This window comes from Mchenga conophoros, linkage group LG20, assembly GCF_057382185.1.
Source record: "Mchenga conophoros isolate Kocher_MC1m ecotype Shallow Benthic linkage group LG20, M_conophoros_male_GT1.1, whole genome shotgun sequence".
NCBI classification, from domain to species: domain Eukaryota; kingdom Metazoa; phylum Chordata; class Actinopteri; order Cichliformes; family Cichlidae; genus Mchenga; species Mchenga conophoros.
The window spans coordinates 29840862-29859595 of NC_140545.1; the positions used below are offsets into that span (position 1 = coordinate 29840862).

At 41.5% G+C, this 18734-nt stretch overlaps 2 protein-coding genes across 3 annotated transcripts in view; one reads left to right on the forward strand and one right to left on the reverse strand.

Annotated features, from left to right (window-relative positions):
- The first annotated feature begins 8593 nt into the window (after positions 1 to 8593).
- Positions 8594 to 18734, forward strand: part of LOC146551078 (natural resistance-associated macrophage protein 2-like) — a 47477-nt gene continuing 37336 nt past the window's right edge. Inside the window, exons 1-2 of the mRNA XM_085260843.1 lie at positions 8594 to 8886; positions 17930 to 18019. Coding sequence (XP_085116969.1) covers positions 8865 to 8886; positions 17930 to 18019 — 112 coding nt within the window. The 5' untranslated portion in view covers positions 8594 to 8864. The remainder of the gene's footprint in view (positions 8887 to 17929; positions 18020 to 18734) is intronic.
- On the reverse strand, positions 9258 to 17092 carry LOC146551079 (uncharacterized). Of its 2 annotated transcripts, XR_014890273.1 has the most exons (3): positions 16774 to 17092; positions 9457 to 16661; positions 9258 to 9344 (listed from the first exon to the last, which is right to left on the reverse strand). XR_014890273.1 is itself a non-coding variant. In XM_085260836.1 (2 exons), the coding sequence occupies exon 2, from the start codon at positions 15889 to 15891 to the stop codon at positions 10036 to 10038; it is 5856 nt and encodes a 1951-aa protein (XP_085116962.1). In that variant the 5' UTR covers positions 15892 to 16661; positions 16774 to 17092; the 3' UTR covers positions 9264 to 10035. The 2 variants fall into 2 exon arrangements, 1 of the variants encoding a protein (XP_085116962.1); XM_085260836.1 differs by having other exon boundaries at positions 9264 to 16661.

The window sequence follows — 18734 nt, forward strand, 5'->3', positions numbered from 1 at the left end:
ACCCCTCCTTGGTTCAGTTTAATGCGAAGCTATAAATCTAATTTTGTCTCATGCGTCACTTACCCCAGCTTCCCCAAAGTAAACACTAATTCACGAAAGGCTGCAATGCAGCAACAGATAACTAATGCAAAGTGAACCTTAAATGCATTTTGATCAATGAATGTAGATCATCATGTGGATTTGGAGAATTTATATAAATCATGGTGTCGTGGTCTCCTAACAAGTGATAAATAGACTTATGCAGCACCTTTAGCTGAGCACTCACAGCTAAATCCACCGATCTTCTGATTGGTAGCCCCACAACGAGCGAATGATCCCCAGTTTGATTCTGGGAGGAGACACAAATCCCCTGGTGGTTGTGTCGTGAAGGGCATCTGGTGTAAAAATCTGCCAAATCAAACATGCGGAGCGACCCGCTGCGGTGACCCCTGGTGAATAAGGGAGCAGCCCAAAGTAGCTCGGCTATTTAAATCTGTGAGCTTCGTGCGAGGCGGCTCGTCGATAAGCAGCAGATTTTGTTCCAGCAGTGTGATTTTCAGAGTTCAGCTGCGAGTTTAACAGGCTGCTGTTGACAACATTTCAGCAGATTATGGCATGAAATGAAAAACACACTTATAATAACATTTACATGATATTCGCCTCTTTGCCAGTATTCCTGATCATCTTCATGAACGGTCAGATGGTCGGTCGCTGTGAATAACAGGATGGCATTTCCTCCTCTCTTCTCATAAAGGATGATTAAATCTATCGTCTTTTGAGGGAGGGGAGACAGGAAGCACTGAAGCTTCTTTCTTCAGTATTTGGAGACTTCAAAAGGCTCATATTGTGGCCCCCATGCAGATACTTCAATGCCATTTCACTTAGAAACCTTAGTATTCAAACACACCCCCAATATAGGATGAATAAGCACTATGATTCATGCAAAGCTACCCTAAAAGACTAAAAGGATAAAAATAACATGTTGCAAATGTTGGAGTGTAGTGTACTATTGTAGTTTAAGACTGGATTGTAAAGCAGACTATTCAGCAAAAGGTGAGAAACAAACTGCATGACTAAGCAACTCCACCAGGAACATAACAGGCCATGCAACAAGGCAAAGAGGAGGCCAGGACTATCGGTGCATATAACAAGTCAATATCAACACAGACAGGAAGTGAAACCCAGAGAAAACAGGAAACAACCCTACAGAACACCAATAGAGGAAACAGGGGAGGCAAAAATAAAAAACTCAAGACAGGAAGCAAAATGAAATGATGAGTCAGTGCAAAGAATTTCACAGCAACAACCAAGATATTTTAAAATAAGAAAAAGAAATGTAAGTCCAACAGTACGTCTCAGATTTTAAGAAATTCTGCTGTAGAAAAGGAAAGTAGTCTGTCAGACTCTTTGGGTATAAATTGTAAAAGATAAATGTGTAAAATGACAAAAAAAAGTTCTGTTAGGCGATCGTGCAGACTGTCCTGTTAATTCACAGAATATATCCTTATTTTATTTTTTAGCACTATTGTAAAAACCAAATTTCCATAGCAGTCGAAAATGTAGTGAAAAAAACAGGAGCTTTCTGTCATTTAACTGTTTATCTGCTACTTATGATTTATGCTGGTGCATTATGGCTGCAAAAATACAGTTAAAAATCTAAACTCTACGTCCTCCTTCACATTTTCCAAAGCCGCCCAGTGGGCCAGACTGGAGCCCCCAGGCTTTATTTTTGACACCCTTGGGCTGGAAGCTATGCATACCGTCTGAGAGGGTCTGTAAAAAGGAATGGCACTGGCATGAATAATGGGACTGGCTGACTGAAAGCGGCGAGTCGTAGTTTGTATTCCTTACTTGTGATGAGTTAGAGCAATGAGAAGAAGAGCCAGAGGGCAGGCTCGGTTCCAGGAGAGATGAAGAGACGGCAACCAGAGAATATGGATTTCAGCGGAGGGTGCAGGGCTGCAAGCATGGATCTCCACGAGGCAAGGCAGGTAAGTCTTACAGGTAGGTAAACAGTTTCCTTAAACACGACACAGAACAAGAGACTGGAGTTACATGGTGAGAACAGAAGTCATCAATGAGAGCCAAATTACTGCGATAGTGACATAGAAAAACATTAAACATGAGTCCAAACATAACCAGCCTCAGCGGCCATGGCAGCATAAATGTTCCCCTTTACATTTCAGGTAAAGACCTAAGAACTAAGACCTCATCCAATGCATAGAATACCAACCCATTTCACAAGCTTCAATATCATAGCTTTTCCTACCTTTGGTCATTTAATAAGAATTAATTGAGCCTGGTGTTAAAGAAAAGTAGTTGATCTTTAATCTTGCCCTTGCCCGAGGATGACAACCCAACAGCTGTGCAGGAAGTTTGGTGAAGAACCAGCAGAACAAAAGTTTATCTGAACCCTTCTGCCATGCAGCTGGTGGTGCATAAAATTAAGCCTCTGTTCTCTGTCTTTGAGTCCATAATTTGTGTTAATATTTACATTCAAACATCAAAGTGATGAAGCTAATTACTTTATTTTACAACAGAAATAGTCTTGTGGCCAATCAACACACAGTCTTTACACTCGGTAAGGATAAAGGCTGCTCAGTCTTCGACCGCCAGTGAAACTGACTTCCTTCAGCTTCAGATTTCCTTTTTGTAGCCATTCTGTGTCAGCTAGTCCACAGTTACAGGTGCTGTAGAGCTGCACCTGTGTGTTTAGTTCTAGCTATAAATGGATGAGACAGAATTTTACACTGACACGAGAGCCAGTTTAAAAACTGCAAAGGACCAGATCTGGCACAGTGTGAGATGAATAAGGATCTTTATTGAACTTTGAGTCATGCAAAGCTGAATTCTGTCTGGTATGATCATTTTTTTCTGATACATCACTTTTTGCTGAACTGAAACTGAGATTTTGTTTAATAACTCAGGGTTTTAAGGCTTTTATTTAGCCTCTAATTCCTTTTTGATTAGATGGATGTAAAAAAAAAAAAGAAAAAAAAAGTCAATTTTGCAGTTTTTCAAATCTCGCTCACAGATTTGTTGTATTAATAACTGTGTCTGATTCACAGAGCCCAAGGTTGTTCAGCTTGGCCTCACAGCTGTTACTGACTAAATCTGACTCTATCTATATGCTTTTTCATTTTAAAAAAATATCCTTACACTTAAAGGATGACTAAAAGTCTTTCTGTAAGAGCCAAGAAGATCACAGTTAAAGTCATAGTTGGTTAAAAAGCTTATTCCTCGAAGAGCAGGGTTCCAAGGTCCTTGAAGCTACAACTAGCTTCCTTCTGCTTTAAATTCAACAATAATCATCATCATCATCATCATCATCATCATATTGGTCACAATTTTCTAAGTAAGCCATTAATCTTAAATCATAACCTTGGAAAAGCTGGGCATCTTATTACTTTCTATAAGACTATAAAAGAAACATTACCAGTATTGTGGCAACTGTGCTGGGAGCTCTCTGCCTGAGGTTAAAGTATTAGCCAAACACAGACAAAAACAGCAAAAAGTATCTTTTCTTGAGTATTTATGCAGCATTATCTGCACAGACGTGTCCGGTGAAGTAATGAGGGCTTCAACAGACGTTCTTTTGTGCCCTGAAGTATGATGCAATACTGGGTTTTACTTAAGAGTTTGCATAACCTTAAACTAAAACATCAGACCAGAGCACAACAGTCCCAGCAGATGTCATCCTGAATCAGCTGACAGCCCAGCTGATTCTAAGCATCTATTTAATGAATCGCATACATACGCTGCTACTGCAGTCTGCTGCTGCACACATGCAAGCCGCTTTGCAAACCACTTCCATGAGCTCACAACACATATTTCAACACAAACACGTGACCCAGTCATAAAACAGGTCGGGAAATTTGTACCAAAGCCTCCACATGTGTGCTGACAAATGTCGTCAGCTGATCAGTAAAAATCTCCTGCACAGTTATTTTAGTTATTTTAATTTTGTAAGTGAATTGACTAAAACTAAACTAGACTAAAACATCAACACTTTGTTTTATATATATATATATATATATATATATATACACACATTTTTTTTTTTTTTACATTTAATAAAGTATAATCGCCTCGACAGGGGCAAATAACAATAATAAAATAAATAGGTTCCCTGTGCCAGCGTTGATTTTATTAGTAATTCTTTTTTCCCAGCTCTAGTCGCTCAGTTTGCCTGTTGTTAAAAAGAACGATGAATCCGGAGTTTCAGAATATAAAACCAGCAGATGAAGCTGGTGTGTGATGTTCAAACGTGGAGAGCACCGTGTAACTGAGGCGTCAGTAAAATAAAAGCTCAGCACAGTCACATCAGTGCAGTGAGCTCTCAGCAGAGTGGCGCTTCCGGAGTGTAAATCAGTCAGCATTTGCCGCCACCTAGTGGCTGCTCTCATTGTTGTAACTCACTCCAGAGAATGGCTCAAGTCTCTCTTGGACATAAAAACAAATCACAGCTCTTGCTGCTGCTAGAGGGCGTACAGACACCTGCAGCAGGAGGTGACTGCACTCTTTAAATGTATCCTTGCAACAACATATCTGATAAGGACAATAATTATGGCTTTGGATTAAATATGTTCATTTTACAAAGCAAACATCTCGATTTTTAATTTTTGCATGAAAGCAACCCTGTTAAATTCACATTACATGTAAATACTGCAACAGCAGTATACCACAATTAAAGGGTTGAGAGCACTGCGCCTTTTTCATGGAACATGTTACAGAAAGACTGGAAACTAACTGAATTGTTGTCTTTAAATGTTTTTAAAACTAAACTCAAAGGCCTACAGGCTGCCTCAATAATGTGCAGTGTTGGGACTAACGCGTTATTAAGTAACGCGTTACAGTAACTACGTTATTATTGTGGTAACGAGCACGGTAACTAGTTATTATGCCAAAACCGGGAACGCGTTACTCGTTACTGGGATTTAGATAGGCTCGTTATTCGTTACTTCGTGTGGTGGCTATCGCGGAGCTTCCACAGATTCAGTAACATTAGCAAGTGGTGGAGGCAGCAGGTGGATGAAGGAAAGGGGACGCAGAAGGAAAAGAGACCCGAGGCGGCCGCCGGTCCGAGTGTGAACTGAACTTCAGGTAAGAAGTTATGACCTGCAGTCTCTCTGGGTCAGATATAAACCAAGTTTAGGTGGAGTTTATTTTGTTCATAAGTTATTAGAGTTGCCAACCGTCCCGTCTGGTATTCAGAGGAAATATTACTTATTTCTTATTGAGGTGAAAAGGAACAGTTTGTCCCGTAATTCAGCTACAATGGAAAAGGCACAAAGCTGCAGTTATTCTGTGTCTTTGCTGCACAGCTGCCTCTTCTTTCATTCTCCCCCCTCCCTCTCCCGTTTCTACTTCAATCATGAAACTGATCAATGATCAGCTGATCGGCTCTCTTGTTTGTTTATCGCCCACTTTGCGCCGAAAGAGGAAACCAGCGGATGTCGCGCTAAACAACAGCAGCACGTTTAAGCTTGATCAGGTGTTGTTAGAATTTATTTAATATTAATTTCTAGTATCAGCTGATGTTTGCTGGAGCCACAGCTGTAAAGCTGCTGGTCATGATGTCGGTTTGGATATGTGATGAGAGGGAAACATGAAGATGAAACCAGGAGATGTCCTTACTGGATCATCAGAGCTGAACAGGTGATGGAGAAACAGGTTTACCTTTTAGGTGACATGAATGAGTTGAAGGGAAGTTATGAACTGTTTCTGAGAGACAAATAACACCAGGATCCTTTTCTAAGTAGCTGACAGCTGGTAACTGTGCAGGGGCGGGTCTAGCAAAGTGTTGCCAGGGGGGCATGTAGGGCATTAACAGGGAGAGGGGGGCACAAAGAAATACTTTTCTTTCTTATTCTCATTTAAAATGTTTCGCTTTTAAAAAATAATTATCTGAGTCTTACAACAAACGATTGATAGATTGATGCATATATACCATCAAAACAGTGCACATCACTGTCACAACAGTGTTTATTATCATTCAAAGGCTTTATGATTTTTCCTATAATGGTGGGCCGGTCTCTAGTCAAAATGCCCGGGCCAATTTTCTGTCCCAGTCCAGCCCTGTATGCAGCTCATCTGCAGTCTGGTGTTACCTACATCTTCCTATTCAGAAGGCAGAATTTCTGAGTTCTGAGTACAATCGAAAGCACCACAACTGCAGTTTTTGTGTTGGATGTAAAAGGCGCACATGATGCTGTGACGTAGGCTAGAATCATGGCGGCAGTCAATGACGGTCCAGGCGTGGGATTTCTCTCGTGGAAATGTGCACATTATCTTTTCCTTTCTATTGGTAGGTGGCACAGTGCACTGTGGCAAGTAAGCAAGCTAGAAGACTGGCAAAGTTATGGAAGCAACACATTAACAAGAGAAGTCTGAGTAAAACCAAAGTTACTTTCCCTAGTAACTAGTTACTTTGAAAGTAACGAGTAACTTGAAGTAACTGAGTTACTTTTGAGAGAAGTAACTAGTAATGTAACTAAGTTACTATTTTAAAGTAACTTACCCAACACTGATAATGTGTAATTGTTTTGTGTAATTTTAACTTTGTTTGTTCGTATGTATTTGTCTTGAAATGTGCTGCCTCTTGGCCAGGACTCCCTTGAAAAAGAGGTCTTTGATCTCAACGGGACATTCCTGGTTAAATAAAGGTTAAATAAAAATAAAAAAAAGAGCATGGCATCTTTTGTATTTTTTGTTAATAATTTCAGCATTTTAAAAATTAAAATACAAAACAAACACACATTTTGTCTCCAGCTTCCAGTATGTTTGGACTCTTAGTGTTTTAGAAACCTTATTCAGACCTTTTCACCTGTCTGCCTGTCTGAGTAGTTTTATTTCTCAGCTTCGCTCATATTCTTTTCTTTACATGTTCTCTTTTTAGTTTATGTGTTTAGGATATTATAGCACGGATTTATAGTGTCACATAAACTTTTAGTGTTTAATGGGATTTGTTATTTCCTGTTGTATAAAGCTACATAATCACAGGAACTTGTTGTCATGTGCAAGGAAAGATAATTTTAGCCCCTGAGTGTCCTCATTAAACTGCACTGTTGATGCAAGCTGCAATTAAATCGTTGTTTGGTCAACAAGACACCAATCTGCAACAGGATTAACAAGGATTTAGAAACATTCTTCTCTTCCACATCCATTTCTTTGTCTTGTCTAATTTTAAATCGAATAATTTTGCACCACAGTTGGTTCAATTAACTGTAAAGCAAACAAAAGACGTGTTTTGTTGTACTGTGCGATTTTAAAAATGAAACAAACTATTTAATCAGTATTCTTGTGGTTAATTTGCACTATTTAAAGTTATAACAAGAGCAAAACACACACAAGTTTGGTATCTTAACACTGGCTCACAGTGTTTTTAGATTCATTGTCTCACTTTTAAATGACTAAAAGCTAAATTCTTTAGAGAAATGTATCTAAAGCTACAATTTTACCTGATTAAAAGTAAAAGTAAATTTCTCATGGACACAGACGTGCGTCAACCTCGTTATGGAGGTTGTGGGAACGGCTGCATTAGGTTCCTTTAATTTATGTTTTGATGGTCTTCTGTCAGTGTCTGTATTGCTAATCCCGGCAGTATGGAAAGGTGTTGATGTGTTGTGTATTTGTATAGCTGTCACTATTAATTAACCATACTCACTTATTTTACAAAGCCAATGTCGAGACTCTGAATAAAACCAATAATGTGACATCTTTGTGTACTATAAGTTTTACATTTTGGAACATTTAACCAAATGGGGAATCAAGGAACTCATTAAAATCCCAATAATATCCATGCTCATGATAAGTGGATGTAAACCTCTGATTACAACTGTAGCATTGCTCTTATTTTTTTATTCAGGTTTTATTCAGGTTTTTAAATGTTAACGTTATACTTAAGTTGTCAGAGATTAATAAAAAGCTGTCAGATAATACAAATATACAGCGTCCCTAAAAGAACATGAGGTGTGGCGTGAAAGTGAAATTCCTTTTTTATTCAGACATTGAGACGCAAGTAAAACTTTAAATTCAATTTTGCATAATAAGCAGTTAAAGTCTGTCTATTCTAATGAAAGCTAAAATGTGCACAGAAAATTACCATATACGTACAGAGATGTGATTATTCTTTTACAAAACCAGCTATGTAAGTCAGGCTATAAAGATACATATATTTTTGAATACAAAAAAATAGGTTTTCGTGTAAATTTCGCAGATAAAAGGTTAATAATTGCGTTTAACGTCCAAAGTTTGAAGCGGTAAAGTGAATAATTTCACTTCCCTGTAATTTGAGAGCACTCTAGTCTGTTTATGTACCTGTCACTACCTCATGTGGACTTTACTTTGAAAATTGCAGCTCGGAACGTTTGATGTGACTTTAATTTTGAATTGAAGCCAGCACAAAAAAGAAAAAAAGAAAGAAAAAAAAGCTGACGCGTGGATTTCAGCTTCACTCCCACCCGGACGAGTGTGAAAATTAATGTTTCATTAAAATATTAACCAGGTCGTTCGCTTTATTTTGAAATCTCCTGCACAAGATCTCATTTCCTGCTGTTCAGCTCAGGTTGTTCGGGCAAACCTGGTCACGTGGTAGAAAGTGGCAAGAGGACGGGATCATTTATCAAAGTTTAAGGTTATATGTGTGACTTTGTCCTCAGGGAGATTCCCCTTCCTCCTCCTCCTCCTCCTCTTTACCTGCACGATAAGTCAACACCTTCAGTCGTGGAGAGGATGTCCAACCTGCCGGATGTTCCTGCTCCGCGTAAATTCCACTGGATCCAAGAAGGAAGCGAGGACACGTTTAGCGGCTTGGAGTTCAGAAGTTTAGTTCTGGTTTCGTCCGATGAGAAGATTTCAAAGTGTTAAAGACACAAAGAAGAAACATGTTTTCCTTCCTGCGCTCAGGTGAGTTTTCCCTTTGGATTGTTTCCTCGTGCAGCACAGGTGATGATGCCTGGAGATCTACACAGACACAAATTATAGGATATTATAGTGACAGATTTATCGTGTCACAGAGTTCATATTAACCTAGTCGTGTTTATTGGGTTTATCGTTTCCTGTTGTATAAAGTTACACTATCACAGGAACTTGTTAGGTAATTATACCCCCTTAACTGCCCTCATTAAATTTACAGTATTGATGCGAGCTGCAGTTAAATCAGTAAAGTAACCCGTGTGTTATATTATAAAATTCTAAATGACTCTATAATAAAAGTAATTGTCCATCTGTGGAAGTTTAATTGTACCAATATTATTTAGAAATGTGTGATGAGCGCTGTTTCTACTCTGGTCGAAAGAATCCACGCTTCGTACTGATGTCCACAATTCTTTTATTCCTCTCACAATCATGGAGCACCGTGAAAACTAGAAACAAGTAAAATAATATCGATAGCACATATGATATTCATCTCAGCCACTTATTTCCTTTCACAAGGTGCACAAGTGTTAAACAAATAACAGCATAATGATTTTTTACCGTGTACGCCTTGTAAAACCAGCAGTAGAAAAGTTGTATATTCCGAAAAGTCCGCCGTGTTACCGTTCTGTCTTGTCTCTCCCGCGCACAACTTCCGGTTCCCGCAACTCACAGGAAGTGACTACTTCACAATAATATTTTAACAGAAACATTTCTTATAAGCAGGATATATCACTGGATTCATAGATTACCTTTCCTACTGCAAATGTACACAAGCATGAGAAGCAAATAAAGAAAACAAATAGAAAACAATAACGATCTCAGATTCACTTTGGTGTTGTCATGGCAACCCACACAAACATTTCAGCGTCAGCTACACTCCCACCAATTACCTTTGATTATTACAATTGAGAACGTAAATGCACTTGCATTTCTCATTATATCAATGGTAATTCCCAAGCACCATGTTGTTGTTTTAAACATTCTTGCATTGACATAAACAATATTCTTTTCTCAACAAATGAATTCAACAATATGAACAGTAGATTTTACATCTCCATAACATGTGCATGAAGTACAGCATAATGACAACTTCTATTTTAGAAGGGAAATCTAATCAATGAATGACATTTTTCCCATTTAGCTGTTTTTCACCAGGACCACTAATTTCTGAATGGGTCTCTGAATGATTGAGGGTTGGACGAGGCGTTCGCCTCCCTTTCCTAACTTCCGATCACCAGTCTGGATTGTCACCTTCCGTACAAGTCCATCATCATCCTCATGTGCTTCCACAACCCTAGCAAGTTTCCATTCATTGCGAGGAACATCTTCCTCTTTGAGAATCACAATGTCACCCACCTCCACATTATGTCTTGGTGTATGCCATCGCTGTCTCAGAGCAATATTGGCCAGGTATTCCTTTCTCCATCTGTGCCAAAATTGCTCAGTCAAATACTGTACCCTTCTCCACCGTTTCTTAGCATACAGGTCCTCCTTGACGAATTTACCTGGAGGTGGAAGTGGGACTGAGGATTTCATGGTGATCAAGTGGTTCGGTGTGAGTGGCTCCAAGCTTTTGGGGTCATTGATGTTATCAACAGTGAGTGGGCGGTTATTCACGATGCACATAGCTTCATAAAGGAATGTCCTCAATGAAGCATCATCCAACCTTCCCACACTGCAGGCAAGGACTGTGCTCAGTACGCTTCTCACTGTCCGGATTTGACGCTCCCATGCGCCTCCAGCATGACTAGAGTGGGGCGTATTCATCTGGAAGTCGCACTGATTTTCTGCTAGGTATGCAGTCACTCTTTCCTTATCAAGTTCTTTCAGAGCCTTTGCCATCTCGTTTCTTGCCCCCATAAAGTTAGTTCCCTGATCGGACCTAATGTGCCTAACAGCTCCACGAAGGGCAATGAAGCAGCGCAAGGCATTGATGAATGCGTCAGTCGTCAAATCCTCCAACATCTCTATATGCACTGCCCTTGAGCAAAAACATGTGAAGAGGAGGCCGTACCGTTTTTGATCTTTGCGACCTTGTTTGGTGTGAAAAGGACCAAAGCAGTCCATACCACAATAAGTGAATGGTGGTGTGGGATCAACACGGTCACTAGGTAGATCTGCCATCCGTTGCTCCTCTGGTGGCGCGCGGGCTCTCCTGCACTGTACGCACTGCCTGATGTATTGGGCTACAGCCTTACTTCCACCAGTGATCCAGTAACCATTGGCTCTCAGGGCATTGAGGGTTTGTCCTCTGCCTTGGTGTTGTATCTTGGTATGATGGTGTGCAATGATGAGGTTTGTAACAGCACCATCTTTAGGAAGGATCACTGGGTGTCTTAACTCAAGAGGCACAGATGCCTTCCTCAGTCTTCCTCCTACTCTCATTATGCCATCTTGGAGAAATGGGTCAAGCTGAAAGAGTTGGTGGTTGCAAGGCAGCCTTCCTAGTTTCTGGCTGAGTGTGTTTAACTCCTCTTGAAAGGCATCTTGTTGTGCAAGCTTGACGAGAGTCTGTGCAGCTTGCTTTCTCTCTTCCACGCTTAAAGGCTCAGCGGTCCTGATCCTCTTTGCCAGCCGCTGGATACGAGCAATGACGTTGACAGCTGTAGTCCATCTTGAGAACCGCAGCAGATGCTTCTGGATGTCAAACTGCCTTGCTACATCAACCTTCAACACCTGAGTAGTCCTCACCTCTGGGTCTCCCACCAGCAAATCTGAAGTAGCCTGTTTTGTGGCTATCTCTCTTTCCCATAGAAAGCTGGGACCAGAGAACCAATTTGACTTGATGAGGTCAGCTACTTTGAGGCCTCTCGAGGCATGATCAGCAGGGTTTTCTCCTGTGTCAACATAGTACCATTTCCGTGCATCGGTGGTTTCTCGAATTCTCTGCACGCGGTTTGCCACGAACACATGGAACCTTCTTGCTTCATTATTGATGTAACCAAGCACGACCTTTGAGTCTGTCCAAAAATATTCGTCATCAACCTTGAGTTCTAGCTCCTCTCTTAACATGCTGCTCACAGATGCCGAGGTTACTGCTGCAGTTAACTCAAGTCTCGGTATGGTAACTATTTTGGTTGGTGCAACCCTCGCCTTGCCCATGACCAAGGAGCAGCATACCCTTTCTCTGCTTACCACTCTGATGTAAGAGCACTGGCCATACCCTTGACTGCTTGCATCAGAGAAATGATGAAGCTCGACTCTTTGAATCTCGCCAAGGCTGTCAGGTATGAAGCATCTTTGAATTTCAATTCTTTCCAGGTTCTCCAGATCCTTCATCCAAGTCTCCCACCTTAACTTCAAGCCTTTGGGTAGTGGCTCATCCCACCCTGTGCCTCTCTGACACATCTCCTGCAGCACTCTTTTCCCTTCAAGAATGACTGGGGCTAGAAACCCCAAAGGGTCATACAAGGAGGCCACAATTGAGAGAATCCCTCGGCGCGTTGCTGGTTTCTCCTCAAGTGACACCTTGAAGGAGAAGCTATCATTTTCAACATTCCACCTTATACCTAGCACTCTTTGAACTGGTAAATCCTCGTGATTAAGATCAACATTCTTTACCTCCGTAGCACGCTCTGCAACATCGACAGAGTCAAGGACCTCTCGGCTGTTGGAGAGAAATTTGTGAAGGTGCAGCTTTCCTTTGGCACACACGGCTTGGGCTTCTTTGACCAGTTCAATTGCCTTACCCACCGACTCTACACTTATGAGACCATCGTCGACATAGAAATGTTTCTGGATGAAGTTAGCTGCGGAGGGGTACTCTTTCTCACATTGGCTGGCAAGGTGCTTCATGCCATAATTGGCGCAGCCAGGGGATGATGATGCTCCAAACAGGTGAACCTTCATGCGGTACTCTCTGGGTTCAGAGTTTGTGTCTCCATTTTCCCACCAGAGAAACCGCAGGTAGTCTCTATCATCCTCGCTCACATGAAACCTGTGGAACATTTTCTCCACATCACACATGACTGCGATGGGATGTTTACGGAAGCGGCACAGCACGGCTGTTAGGCTATTTGTGAGGTCAGGTCCTGTTAGCAGATGGTCGTTTAAGGAGGTGCCTTCATACCTTGCAGAGCAGTCGAAAACCACTCTGATTTTTCCTGGTTTTCTGGGGTGGTAAACTCCTTGGTGTGGGATATACCAGACTTTCCCCAGCTCTGCTTGGTTTTCCACTTTCTCTGCATCTCCATCCTTGAAGACACCTTCCATAAATCTCACGTAGTCTATTTTGAATTTGGGATCTCTGTCCAGCTTCCTCTTTAGATGCTTCAGCCGTACTAACGCCAGCCCTTTGTTGTCTGGGAGATGCGGACGTGCTTTGAAAGGGAGAGGCATCTCCAGGTGACCATCCTTATTTTGTTGGATTCTGTCTTTCAAGATCTGCAGGAAGCAAATATCTTCTTGAGATATGCTTCTGTCACCAGGTTTTGTGTCTGCAAAATCAGACTCCAGGGCCTTGATGACAGCAAATGGTGTTATGGGTGGCACCTCTCTGACAGACACTCGATGACAAAAACCAGTCACATCTTTAGCCTGCACACGCTGTGGTGCGCTTCCCACAATGCTCCAACCAAGATCCGTCTCAATAGCATAAGGCTCATAGTCACCCCCAGTGACGACCCTTCTTGGAATTAACGCTCTGGAGCAGTCGTATCCAATCAACAATCCAACACCACAGTCCATCAACGGGGGTATCTCCTGGGCCATGCTTACAAGGTGTTTCCATTTGTTGGCTGTCTGGCAAGTGGGAATATGTGTGCGGTCAAGGGGAATGAAGTCCCTTGTGTAGGCTGGAGGCAAACTGATGGAAACATTAGAGGAAAATCCTCTAACTTTGAGCTTGCATACTCTTTGACTCTTCACGACTGAGTCTCTCCCCATCATGGTGGAAAGTTTAAGTTTCACTGGTTCCATTGTTGCTTGTAGCTTTTCGCACACCTCCTGATCAACAAATGTGTGACTGCTTTGAGTGTCCAATAGTGCATACACTAGGGTTTCAGTGTCCGGAGCACTAAGTGTTGAGATCCACACTGGGACTATCATTGATGTACTCCCACCTTCACCTCCACTCACACAACATGATAATGACAACGTACTTTCTTCAGCTGCGCCTTGTGTTGATGCTGCTGTAGAACGATCTTCATGCAATGGCGTTGGGTGACTCTTTCTGCATATGCCACACATGGCCCTGTTCCTACAGTCTTTAGAATTGTGACCCTTTCTTAGACATGCAAAACACAACTTATTTTCAAGTATGCATTTTTTCTTATCCTCTACAGACATGTCCATAAGCCTCTTGCATTTATGTATGGAATGGTTCTCACTACAGCAAATACACTGGCCATTATTGGAATTTTGTGTTGGTGTGGTCCATTTCTTTGGTTTCCCTGCATCTCCCAACTTGATTTCACCAGGGTCAGATTTGGCGGTGGAACTTGATGGAATCGGGGGTTTCACATTTGTGGCAAACGTGTTTGCTTTTGAACGCTTCATCTCTCTTGCTGGTGCCTCTGCAGAGTGCCTTAAGGCATGTAAGGATGACACTGGATTGCATGCGATGCGTGACTCCTTAGAGATAAAGGAAGCAAACTCATGAAAGCTTGGATAGTCGTTGCCCCGATCTAGCTGCTCTGTGACATAACGGTTCCATCTAGATGTCACCCAATCAGGAAGCTTGACTAGTATTTTCTGATTCTCCTCACAGTCGTTAAGAACCTGTAAGCCCTTTACGTGAGGCATGGCATTACTACATGTTTGGAGGAAATCACTGAAATCTCTTAACTTGAGATATTCCTTTCCACCAATCTTCGGCCACCCATTTAGCTTATCTCTGAAAGCCCGCTGCACTACAAAGGAATGGCCATATCTAGCATTTAACCTATCCCATGCTTGTTGATAGGCTTCTTCATCTTTTCTGTAGAAGCTGCCTTCAAGAGAGGATTTTGCCTCACCTGCTATGTACTTTTGCAGGTAGAATAGCCTGTCTGCAGGGTCAGAGCATCGTCTCTCTATGAGGGCTTTGAAGCTTATGCTCCATTCTGTAAACTTCAGAGGATCGCCCGAGAATACAGAAGGTTCTGGAGTTGGCAAGCGAGTAAGAGCTAATGACTCTTGTAGCGATTGGACCAATGATGTCTCGTTTTGCACAACCTGCCGTTCTTGATCTGGGATGTGGTGAGCGAAGGGGTGTGCATCACTCACTTTGCTGAATGGAGGACTGCGTGTCCCATCCCTTCCCTCTTCTTCAGTGTAGACATTTAGCTTTGCCTGAATTACATCAATGTCCCTCTGATTTTCAAGTTTTCTCAACTGCTGACGTTGAGCTTCGATGGCAGCTTCCATATCAATTTCGGCTTTCTTTGCAGCCAGCTGAGCAGCCACTTCCGCTCTCATAGCTGGAATGCTAGGTGACTCTGAGAGATGGTTAGAATTGTGACAGCTGGGTGCAGTAACTCTGGAGGCTGTGGATCCATATATGGACCTAGCATATTCATTATCAAGTAGCATGCGTAACCTTGATCTTTCCGCCACCGTGTCAAACTCACCTTCATCTTCAGTCAGACGTACTCTCATCAGCTGCAGCAAGTCGGCCGTCACGGCTGAGCATGCATCGATCTTTCTTCGAAATTCTTGACTTGGTGAGGTTTGGAGTCGAATTCTGTCATACTGTTCCTTTAATTCAGACTCAAGCTTCTCAGCCTCATCCATCATATCATACATGTCACTCTCAGAGCATACTTGCTTTAACTTTGTGCGAATGTCTCTTACGTTGCTTTTCCATTTCTCGTATGTTGCTTTGAACCTCTTCTCCTTTTGAGTTAACTCTTGATCTTTCAGTTCCTGCATTTTTGGCGTTAATCGCCTTTCACGAGAGGATTTTCTTGTTTTTGTCTCAGATTTCTCAGACACTACACTTTTTTCCTCTTCCAAATCCCCTGCATCTTGTACTTCTGACATAACATCAGGGTGACTATGACCATCTTTAGACATTTTCAGACTTTAAAGGGGGTATCTTATGAAGAGGACAAGATAACTAAGGTAATTACAAGAATGGATGTAATAGGCGGAGAATTATTAAAATTAACACAAAGGAACCTTAGCTTAGATTCTTACGTATGACAGCAAATAAATTTTCTGTTTCAGCCTTCATGAAGCTTGCAAGCAACAGGTAAGAAAACAACAATAATATCCAGAACTTCAACAGATTGTCCTTTTTTTTTTTTTTCTTTTTTTTTTTTTTTTGTTTGTTTGTTTTTTTTTTTTTTTTTTTACACAATCCGAAATTTGAACACTATTAATTCCTTGTCCATTACAGCAAATTTGTAGCTCATGTTCTATCCATCAACTCATGAGGCATAATAACTGCGCAATATAGCCTGAGGACTCACGCTTTAGCCTGAAACCGCTTCTTGGAGTGTCCGCTGAATCTGCAGCTCCCGATTGGTTGTCACAAAATGCAAAGCAACGTGTCCACTGAAGCCTGTAGCTCGCTGCAGGATGAGAAGCAACCGAGACCTGTAGCTTGCTGCAGGATGAGAAGAGCTTTGCACACCGAGGCCTGTAGCTTGCTGCAGGAGGGGAAGCGCGTTGCAAACCGAGACCTGTAGCTTGCTGCAGGATGAGAAGAGCTTTGCACACCGAAGCCTCCAGATGGATTGGGACACGTTTTCACTGTTTCTACTCTGGTCGAAAGAATCCACGCTTCGTACTGATGTCCACAATTCTTTTATTCCTCTCACAATCATGGAGCACCGTGAAAACTAGAAACAAGTAAAATAATATCGATAGCACATATGATATTCATCTCAGCCACTTATTTCCTTTCACAAGGTGCACAAGTGTTAAACAAATAACAGCATAATGATTTTTTACCGTGTACGCCTTGTAAAACCAGCAGTAGAAAAGTTGTATATTCCGAAAAGTCCGCCGTGTTACCGTTCTGTCTTGTCTCTCCCGCGCACAACTTCCGGTTCCCGCAACTCACAGGAAGTGACTACTTCACAATAATATTTTAACAGAAACATTTCTTATAAGCAGGATATATCACTGGATTCATAGATTACCTTTCCTACTGCAAATGTACACAAGCATGAGAAGCAAATAAAGAAAACAAATAGAAAACAATAACGATCTCAGATTCACTTTGGTGTTGTCATGGCAACCCACACAAACATTTCAGCGTCAGCTACAAGCGCTGTAAACAGAAAATATGTGCGTAAAATACTGATACTTATAAATGTGTGATTACAGGCTTCTTTTCTGATGTGATTTCAAATAAAATGCTTAATCATTTAAAAAGCATGCTGTTATGAATAAAAACTGTAACTATTGAGCTGAATGAGCAACAAAAGCAATGTAACATTATTTTTGGGGGGCTCAGGCTTTTATTAGAGGTACACGGTGGGTGTCTGCATCTGTTAGCCTGTAAGACTGGAAAGTGTCTGATTGAGAGAAGCTTCATTTTTCAGCATGACAGTGATCCCAAACACACTGTCAGTGCAGTAAAGTCATACCTGCACAGAAAAGTATACAGTGGAAGTCTATCAGTCATGGATTGGCCTCCCCAGAGCCTGGACCCCGACATTATAGGGACATCTGGACAGAGGACAGAAGAAAAAATGAGCCAACATCCAAAGTAGAGCTTCGAAAGTCCTTCCAGAGGCCTGGAGAACTAACCCCGAAGACTGGTCACACCAAATATCGACTTTCAAGCTCGTTATAATTGTACAAACTCTGTTTTTTATCTTATATTGCACATGTTTCAATAAATCTTTGCACCTTTTTCACATTTTGCAAGAAAAATTTAAAAACTGAGGCGTGACTCAAGACGTTTGCACAGCACCGCACATGTCTTTTGAAGTATTAGAATACATAATACATACACATATGAGAGAACTGAGTGGAGCCCCGACTACACATTTGTACATAGTTTCTCATAGTTTTCTGTGTGTGAAGGATTTGATTCTGTGTATGTACTCTGATTACATAAATCACTTTAATCCCAGTATAATTACCTGTTTGCTTCCAGGCAGAAACCCCGCTCCTGAGCAGATCCACATTACCTCACTACCTCCCAGTATTCCCACAGACCAGGAGCCAGAGCAAGCTGAAGGACAAGGTGAGGATGTTTATCCTGTACACAGCGTTTTTTTTAAGGACTCATCACATTTTTATGAAATACATGAAACCTTTCAGCCAGACTCACTCAGCGACATGGAGTGCTACAGGAAGCCGTTACAGCGTCGTGACAACAAAACACAAATCTGCTCCGTGTCGGGGGAAGTGAAGCATCAGCTCCTCTTTTCCCCTAAAAGCAGAACAAACTGTTGACTTTTATCGTATTATTAATTCATCTCTGTTCAACCAAGACTCGAACTTTGCTTTCCCTTTCCAGGCGTTAACAACTTGCCTCCAAATAGATTTCTCAACAAATTTGTGTACAAGAGAATTAATTTGAGTCCTCTGATTTTTTTTATTTTGCATCTTTTTTCAATTAAAATATGGAGACCATTAAATTACTAGCTTGCAGTATTTCTGTCTCCTTTTGGAGTCTCATTTCACAGCTGACCAGGGTTATGGTGGTGCATCTTCCACAGACATGCATCTTAGGTTACCTGATTCTAAATTGGACGTAGGTGTAAATGATGGTTGTCTCTGTGCTGTGGAAACCTCTCCTAGATATACAGTGGGGCAAAAAAGTATTTAGTCAGCCACCGATTGTGCAAGTTCCCCCACTTAAAATGATGACAGAGGTCAGTAATTTGCACCAGAGGTACACTTCAACTGTGAGAGACAGAATGTGAAAAAAAAATCCATGAATTCACATGGTAGGA

Excerpts from the sequence above, each read along its gene's own strand:
- LOC146551079 (XM_085260836.1), bottom strand. The coding sequence starts at position 15,891 with ATGTCTAAAGATGGTCATAGTCACCCTGATGTTATGTCAGAAGTACAA.